At 43.5% G+C, this 9,085-nt stretch overlaps 1 protein-coding gene across 3 annotated transcripts in view; it reads right to left on the bottom strand.

Annotated features, from left to right (window-relative positions):
- Positions 1 to 306: 306 nt before the first annotated feature.
- EP300 (E1A binding protein p300) overlaps positions 307 to 9,085 on the bottom strand; it is a 67,676-nt gene continuing 58,897 nt past the window's right edge. For all 3 annotated transcript variants that reach the window (XM_026064973.1, XM_026064971.1, XM_026064972.1), the window contains 5 exons: positions 7,874 to 8,039; positions 7,031 to 7,195; positions 4,760 to 4,921; positions 3,988 to 4,269; positions 307 to 2,625 (listed from right to left, as the gene is read on the bottom strand). In XM_026064973.1, the coding sequence (XP_025920758.1) occupies positions 391 to 2,625; positions 3,988 to 4,269; positions 4,760 to 4,921; positions 7,031 to 7,195; positions 7,874 to 8,039 (3,010 nt within the window). In that variant the 3' untranslated portion in view covers positions 307 to 390. The remainder of the gene's footprint in view (positions 2,626 to 3,987; positions 4,270 to 4,759; positions 4,922 to 7,030; positions 7,196 to 7,873; positions 8,040 to 9,085) is intronic.

Below are 9,085 nucleotides of genomic sequence, written 5' to 3'. Positions count from 1 at the left end.
ATATTTTCATTAATTTAAAAAAAAATAAAACCTATTGGAGGCATGAGTAGGGTGTTCTTTGGTGAACAGCCAAAGGACAGCCCTCTTTCCCCAACCTCCCCAACGCACACACGCGAGGAAAAAAAAAAACCCAAGAAAAAGGACTGGTTATGATTCCAGCCATAACAAAAATATATTCTTTGTACTCTACTGTCCCTCAGGTTCATTGTTGGTTTGTTTTTAAAACCACAAACTACTACTGCAGAGTTCAGATGTGTTCCAGGGAAAAATGTTGTTTTAGCTAAGAAAGATTCAAAAAAATTTGTCTTCAGTACAAAAAGTCTTGAGAAAATAAGTTTTTTTTCTTTTTTTCTTTTTTTTTTTTTTTGCTCCCAAAATGCTACAATGTGTCTAGTGTATGTCTAGTGTACTCTGTGAAAGGTTTGAATTCAAGTCTGAGTTCTCGGAGCTGAGCCCCAGTTCTGTGGCGCTTGTACCATGGAGGCCTGCCATGCCGGGATTGCTAGCAAGCTGAGAAAGCATTGCACTCTGGTCCGGGCTGGCAAAGTGCCCTTGATCCATGGGGTTAGCCTGGGCAGCTACCAGTCCTGGATGTGGGGAGCTGGTCTGCGGGGAGACGTGGTGTGGAGAAGGCTGAGGTTGCATCCGGGGGGATGGGCTGGAATGGGGGGGCTGGGACTGGGGCCGTGGTGAGGGTACAGGCTGTGGAGAACGCACTTGATTGGTGAGCGATGAAGGGATCTGCTGGCCCTGTAAGTGTGGGGACTGGGCCTGATTGGGGAGCATGTGCTGTTGGGGGCTCATAGGATTGGGCTGAGCCGGGGACCCCATCTGCTGCTGAAGTAGCCTCTGCTGGAAAGCCTGCTGCAAACTGGCTCCTGTCTCTGCGCTCATCGCCTGCGGAAGCTGGCTTATTTGTCCCATGTTTCCTTGCTGCATCTGCTGCATGTGATGCTGCATTCGCTGCTGCTGCTGCTGCGGATACCCAACGCCCTGGGGCTGCTGAAACTGGTTGTGGTTGGCCATCCCAGGCCCCAGGGCTGGGCCTGCTCCTTGCTGCTGCTGTTGCTGCTGGTGGCGCTGCTGCTCGATCATCTGGTGCCGCCTCATGAGGAGGTCTCGGAACTGGGGAGCCATCCCAGAGTGATTCATGTTCATCTGCTGCGCCTGAGGATTCATCCCAGCCATGGCCTGCTGTGGCTGTTGCTGTGGCTGCTGCTGTGGTGGCATGCTGGGCCTCTGCACTCCTGCTTGCATGGGGTTCATGTTCTGCATGGCTGGGTTGGGGTGCACCCCTCCTTGCTGCCCTTGCATGGCCTGCTGTGGCTGGAGCCCCGGCTGACCCTGGGGGATGCCAGCCTGACCTGGCATCCCTTGGGGGTTCTGGGACCCTGCATACTTGGCAGCTCGCTGCTTGATGAAAGCCGCCAGCAGCTGAGGATTGGAGTGAAGGATGTTAAGCACCTGCTGCTGCTGCATGGGTGAGCTGGGAGACCTGAGAGTCCGCAGTAGGTTTTGTAAGGCCGCCTGGGGCAGAGGTGGTTGCTTGGGCTGAGCCGTGCCAGGTACCTGACCCATCCCTGGCTGAGGTGCCATATTCATGGGCTGCCCTGGCTGGGCTACTGACATCATGGATGGCCTCTGCATTCCTGGCTGCAGCTGCTGAGGTTGGGGTAACCCTCCCTGCACCCACGGTGGCTGCTGCTGGATGCCTGCTGGCCCCATTCCTTGATCTATATGACCACCAGGACCTCTGGCTATCTGTGGAGGGTTCATTCCCATAGGCGGCATCTGGGGCATCTGGTGCTGAATTGGCCTTTGGAAAATCTGAACCTGTGCCATCTGACGCTGGGTCTCTGCTGCCCGCTGGATCTGCATGGCCATTTCCACTGCTGCTGGAGGAGGACCCTGAACTGGTGGTTGAGGTGGCTGGGGTGGAGTTGGAGGAGTCACCTGGCCACCTGCCTTGCCCTGGGACACAGCACTGGGGGGCTGAGTTCTTGGCATGGTGTAGGGTGGCATATTGTTGGGAGGAGCAGGTTGAGGCTGTGAGGCAGGCTGAGGTGGAGGTTGGGGTTGTGGGGTTTGCGGTGTTGGGGGCTGCTGGCCTGTTGGAGTTGTTGGGGTGGCTGGCGTTGGTGAGGGTAATCCTTGCTGCTGGCCTACCACGCCGGTCCTCTGCATACTTGCCATCCGCCTTCGGAGCATCTGTGCCTGTTGCAGACGGTGCTGAAGTTGCTGCTGACGGAGCTTGTGTTTGATGTTGAGGCAAAAGGGCACTGGGCACTTGTTCTCCTGGCAGTGCTTTGCATGGTAGCAGCAAAGAGCAATGAGCTGCTTGCAGATAGGGCACCCTCCATTGGTTTTGCGCTTGCAACCTTTGGTGTGCTGGACAACCCGCTTCATCTTCTGACAGGACGGCAGTGAGCAGTTGGCATTGCGACACTGGCAGGCATGGACCAGAGACTGGATACAGCGCTGAATGCTCAGGCGGCGGGAATCACCAGGGCTCTGGGTGGTTGCGGTCTGCTGGTTGTTGCTTTCGTCATCTAGACCAAGGCCTAGTTTCTCCATCTTGTGGTCATGGTTCTTAGTGTTATAGCAGGTGATGCACAAGTCATAATCCTGGAAAGACAATGAAGGAACAAATCAACACTGTTCCTGTAACTCCATAATAAATAAATGGTTATTGCACCCAGACTTTTCCACACAAATTGTTACAAGAGGGAAAAATTCAACTTTTCAGGCTATGTTGAGGTGGTGGTGAAGGAATAAGTCCGAATTACATAGCCAGGGAAAGTGCGTGGGTGGAAGGATGTCTGAAATTTACACAAATATATACAGCTTGAAAAAACAAGTCTGCTTTGAGCTAATAGGTCACACATGATTCAGCTGGGTCAGAAAATCACTTTCTTCCATGATAGGGAAAGGGGAAGAGAAAGGCAAGAAATAGAATAGCTGCCCATCTGCTGCTTCTTCAATAGGAGGAGGTAAAAATGGCAGAGCAGGTACCAATTTTCAAAGATGAAAGAAAAATGCAAGCTGCTTTTTCAGTTTTCAGGTGAGCTGATAAGCAGCAGTGTCCTGACAGAACAACCTGAACAACACTTACATTCAGTGAAAGCAGCAGCACAAGATTTAGGGCTCAATACCTGATTTTAAGAAAAAGATGCATGTCCTTAGGATTCATTAATCCTTTGGAAATTTAGAATTTACTTTCTGATACATATGAGGAAATGGGACTGTCACATTTTAATCAGAGGCTTTCAGAACGGAATCTGATGCAGAGTCATTTACTACTAGCAGGCTGAAAATTTAAGTTATATGTCAGGTTCAAGGCGACTCCAGCTTTGGGAAGGTACAGCACTGACCCAGACCACTGGACTTGATCTTTAAACACACAGGTATCAAAACACTTCTGGAGTCAAGACTGTTCTTTGCAACTACAGAGTGACTGGGAGAATTATCCAAGTATATATCAGTAAAAAAAAACGCGCCAAGAACAGCGCGTATTGTTTGCTTTAGTTAGGAATCTGATTCATAGCATGGCAAAACCTCCATACCAGTAAACCAGTGGAGAGGCCTAGTTACAGAAGTACCATAGCTCCACACTCCTGACTGTGTAAGAAGAAATGAGGCATTGCTCTTTAGGAGGAAAAGAGAAAAAAAAATCCCACTAATCCTACTATTAAGGCTTAAGCACTTGCTACAGTTCCCAACTGCTTAAGCAGCAGCACCTTAATGAACTACAGCAAATGGAATTCTGCAGCTTCAGTTCTCCACAGCTTGGAAGTAGGAGACATAAACCACCCTGATGACTACTAGCATTGCCTGTTATGTTAAATGTTTCCTCTCCTCTCTGAGCTGCCAAGTGGTGAGTTGTACAGATGTTTTTAATCAGTTTATACTGAGAAATTACTTCAGGTAAAGAGCACTCTGGGCACAGAAATGAGGGGACACAAGTAAGGAAAGCTTGACCAAGCATACCTCACAAACAGTGCAGTGCCATCTGGTCTCCACATGATGTTTGCACTCATTGCAGGTGTAGACAAATCGGTCTTGACTCTGGGTATGCAGTTCCACCAGCATGCACATGGTTGACCACTGAGCCCTTCGTAGTGAGGAGAACTCCAGGTGTTTGTCTCTAGCAAGGGTTAGGAAAGCATCACGCCCATCCATCAGGTCACAAGGAATGAGTGGGTCAGGCTCAACGATGGGAGGCAGAGAATTGGCTGCAGGGCCAGCAATGAGACGGATTACAAAGAAGACCTGAAAAGTAAAGCAAGAATAGTTAATGCCAGCACTGATCGAGAGGTTTTAGTCAAACTTTGTTATGCAGAATATACAATTCCAGGACTAACCAATACTTGAATGATGGGCTGACAGGGTGGTGATTTGGAAAATGTGTATGCTTGCAAGGACTGGGAAAATTTCAAACCTCTGGATGCATTACAGGTTCACCTTCTTCAGGACTGTTTGGTAAAGAGCACTGGACTGAACAGTCTAGTTTGCCATGACAGTTTTACCGTTTGGAAGTTCTGTACAGGCACAATAGTATTTACCCCAATGCCCTCAGAACACAAAATGCCCAGACTTGCTGGTACCCTTGTCTAGTGTGCCACTCTATACAGGCTTGGCTGAGGATTTTAATTACAGCACATGATTCTCCTGGAAGGCTTTGTATCAAGGCTTTGCATCAAGGCTTTGCACACCTGTCTGCTTAAGTAGAATATATATTTCTCACTCTATCAATTCTTACCTCTTTGTGTTTCTCCATAGTGGCATATAGCTTTTGGGACAGATCATTGGACACATTGGGCATGCCAGGCTTCTTCTTATTGCCACGACTCAAGCTGCTCTTGTTCTTACTTGTCTTCTTATTGTTCTTCTTTTTGGCATTTTTGCTGTCTCCCTTGCTCACCTATTAATTTTAAAAGCATTTTTTTTTTTTACTTCACATCAGGTATTGGAATTATACCCCATCAGCATTTTACTACTTTCACGCTTTCTGTAACTGAAGGATTAAACACATTTCACAGTGATTTACTCCGAAGATAATTACCACAGTCCCCCGAAAGACTAAGTTAATTCAACTGGAATCACTCCAGAAGATAACAAGATGAGCAATACATAGTTCTAAAAATACTAAAAGCATAAATGCTCAGGAGGTATAAGGGATAAAGAAAGCTAAACAATATTTACCAAAACCTGTTCATCTACTACAGTTCAATACTGAAGAACATCTCAGAAAATCCCAAAGGGCTTCAGCAGATGGCTTCTCAATGCAATTCAAACTAAAAATAACTGAAAAGCCCAACTGATTTTGCACTAACCAGAGGTAAAAAAGACCTAATTCACCTAGATCTAGTTTCTTAACATTACAACCATCTGTCCCTTGTCTGACAATTTCTTTTTATAGACTGCATTGAACTGAACATTATATGAAGTTGTTCTCAGTCTGAAAGGCATTATTAGCGCAAATTCTAGTATGCAAGATAGAATAGGAGAAAGGCACAACAGTCAAAACAGGTCAACTTCACTTCTATTATAATCAATTAGCAATGAACAGTTTATTCCCCTCTGTACTTCTTAAAGGGGCCTCTTGAGGCTCTAGAGCATATGATGATCAAGATCCAAAGCAATTTTTATTCAAATAAGCTTTTTCCTAAGCTTAAAATAACTTTGATGGGATGGAAGTTTCCAGCAAACATGAATGACTATTTCATCACTTAATTTAAGAATACAGATTATTATTGCCTCATTTTTAAGAGGTGAGGCATTGGGTAAAGTCTTAAACCTTTATTTTTAATAATGATGGTTAAATAGCAATATGCAGCAGGCTTACCCCTCCATGGGATTTTGGGCTAAACTGCTGTGAAAAATCAACATAAGTGTTGACAAATCTCTCACACATGCAGCTAAGTCAGATGCCCCAAGACTGGTTTCTGGTATATTTGAGAGATAGGAAGTTGTAGCTATGCCAAACAAAAAACTTTAAACAGGCCCTTCCTAAGAAAGACACTAGTTAAATTGCAAATTTGATAGAGTTGCCTAACTCCCAGGTTGGTCTTGCACTTAAGTCTATTTAAAAGCTTTAAAAGGAGGTATTGTGAAGCAGGACACAGGAGAGCTACAAACTAGTTGCCATGCTAAGCCTAACTTTTTTGATGTATTAATCACTTGAGAAAAAAATTCTCAGCCCCACAAGTCTCTAATACATAACAAGGTGACAAAACAGCAGTGTTTAAACAGGACTAACTAACAAGAAATACTGTAAGCAAAACTAACTTCATCCTAGATTCATCTCCTTTTCCATAAAAGCCCAGAAGATCAAAGACTGCCAAGTGCATATAGTTCAGCATCTTCTCCTTTTCCTATTTACTCTTGAATTAAGTGCATCTTTTTATGTTCTTTTATTGTGGAGTGTGAAAGCACAGCTGTTGCACACTCTCCAGAAGATGTGCACAAACAGGACACCAGCAAGAAATTTCTCTAGTTTGAGTAGCCCAACAACAAATTCTCAACAGCATTTTGTGGGTCAGATCCTCAATGCCTTAAGACTTTCCACTACAAAAATACCCTACACAGACTCAACTACTAAACCAAGGCTGTCTGTTACTTTCTCAGAATGTTCTGCTAAGATCTTTATTATGACATCTAAGTTAGAGAGAAGCGTTAGCCACTGTCCAGAAGCTAAAGAATAAGGAGAAAGCTTCAAAGTCAGGCTGAGGTTGTGACACAAACATTAGATAATAATTGGATTTCAGCAGGAAAAATATTTAACTAGCAGCTGTATCAATTAAATTTACTTTGGTAATTAGTTAGGGTTTACAGCCAAAAGAACAGCCATTGCTAATAAGAATTAGCTTAGTGATTAACAGCTCTAACATAAAATGTAAAATTTGTATTTATCTCGCAGCAAAGGTGAAATAAATAGCCAGTTAACCAAAGAGCCTGGGCACTTCCTTTAATTAGCCACAGGTAGTCACAATTTTTACATTAGATCATGAAACAGCAGAAACATTCTTACATCCGTGCTTTCATTGCTAGTGTTTTCTTCTCTCTTCCGTTCTTCCTCCTCTTGCTCTAGTTCCTTAATACTCTCCTCCAGAACATTAGGCCAGAAATCCCCTTCAAAGTATGGTAGCTCTTTTGCACTTGTTAGACGATCTTCTGTTGCCTGCTTAAATATATCCTGAAAAGAACAAAACACTTGGTTACAACTATTACAAATCAAGTGTGTTGAGGCAAGCTTTTAAATAAATGATAAAAAAGGCATAGGGACATCAAGCGCAAGAGATGACTTTATTTTACAATCCAGTTTGAGAGCACCATCTAAGTGCAGATTTAACACTGCAACAGTTACAGACAGTTCCTCAGTTTGCAGTGATATTTCAAACATTCCCACTCCAAAGAAATAAATCATTAACCATCACTGTAGACTCCAACGTGCACGCTTACCAAATGGGACAGTATAATCACTATACTGTCCACACTAGCTGAAGTCCTGATAATTTAGACGATTTTAGATACTTCCAACTGTGTCAGTAACCTAACCCTGAAATTTTATTTTTTTTAACACAGGAAAACTAAAGATTTCAAAAACTGCATTTACATTGATAAAACAAGATTTTTTTTACCTAGAATTTCCCAAGAATGTAGTTTTCTTGCAGAAGGTGCATCACCATTTCAAATCTCTTGCTAAAATTATTTCAGAAGCATATGCTTTAAGTACAATATGTTTTAACTCTAAACTTGTACTGCTCATCTCACTTTAACACATACACCAAGAATCAAACACAAGGCATAAGGCAAGGAAAGAACTAAGACTAGTCAACCCTCCCACCCCAGTCCAAACATACACTTAACAAACCTTGTAATCATGCACAATGCGCTCCGACACAGATTTGTCCAGCATCTTTTTGTACCACTCTTGCAGTCGCTTGGGCTTGGGTATCTTTTGGTCAGGAGGATGGCAGTGGAAGATGTAGTCGTCTCCTTCACTAGGTGGGCACGCCCAGATATGTCCAGTAGTATACCTAGCACGGTTAAAACAAAAGAGTACATGGGGCTCTGCCAATTGTTAATTAAGCTCGCTTGCCTCTCTGCCACAAGATGGAGCCACCACAAAATTGGCTGGTGTTAGCAGACGGACAATAATTATAGTTCTCCAAGATTTTAATTCTAGTGCTCATTCTGGCTTCATTCACGCAAATACCATTAGTGTCTTTTCACTAACTTTTAGAAATTCAGAGCTTCACGCAGAGAGATTAATGTAAAGTGTGCATGTTTTCCAGTCTAGAGGTAAAAATCAAAGCCTGATGTACACTTGCAATTACCATCTGCCAATTGGCTAATTATTACGTAAAAGAAAGATGGAGACTAGATATTTTAATAGGAAAATGCTGAATTATTCTTCCTTGAGACAGTGTAGTCACTCATTACTTAGTGACATTTTAAGAACACATTTACCTAAACATACACTTCACTTTATTGTAACTTCTTTCTTTTTAACTTGAAAAATACATTTTAAAAGGTTTCACAATTAGATTTAGGAATAAAGCAAACCAGTCACTGTCAACCCATGCTACCGGGTACACAATCATAAGCACTGCCAAGACAGAAGGCATCCAAATAGCAGCAGCTGCAGAGAAAGCTCACTACTTCTTCCTCAGTTATTCTCCATCAGTTTTGAAAGAACTCCAGTAAGAGAAATAATCAGAAATCAAGTTAGAGAAAAATAACCATCCTTGCCCTGTTGAGAAACACATCTGTACAACCCTGCCCAGGCCCTGGAAACTGTAGCCAGTTGTCATTCCTTCTGCCTGGGAAGGGAGAGATGATATTGCATGACCAATATTGTTTTCCCAAAATGAGAACCTGATGTTACCCATTAGCACAGAAAACAGCATTAAGTAAAACTGATGCCTGAGCACTATGCAGCAATTTTACAGGCTTCCAGGTTAAAAAATACATATATATGTGTGTGTGTGTGTGTGTGTGTGTGTGTGTGTGTGTATATATATATATATATATATATAAATAATTAAAGAAAGCAGAACAAAATGTCTGACACCTGCCTTCA

This window comes from Apteryx rowi, unplaced genomic scaffold (assembly GCF_003343035.1).
Source record: "Apteryx rowi isolate R43461 unplaced genomic scaffold, aptRow1 scaffold_223, whole genome shotgun sequence".
Taxonomy (NCBI): Eukaryota; Metazoa; Chordata; class Aves; order Apterygiformes; family Apterygidae; genus Apteryx; species Apteryx rowi.
The sequence above is the reverse complement of the archived record's forward strand: the minus strand, read 5'-3'. Positions and strand labels throughout refer to the sequence as shown.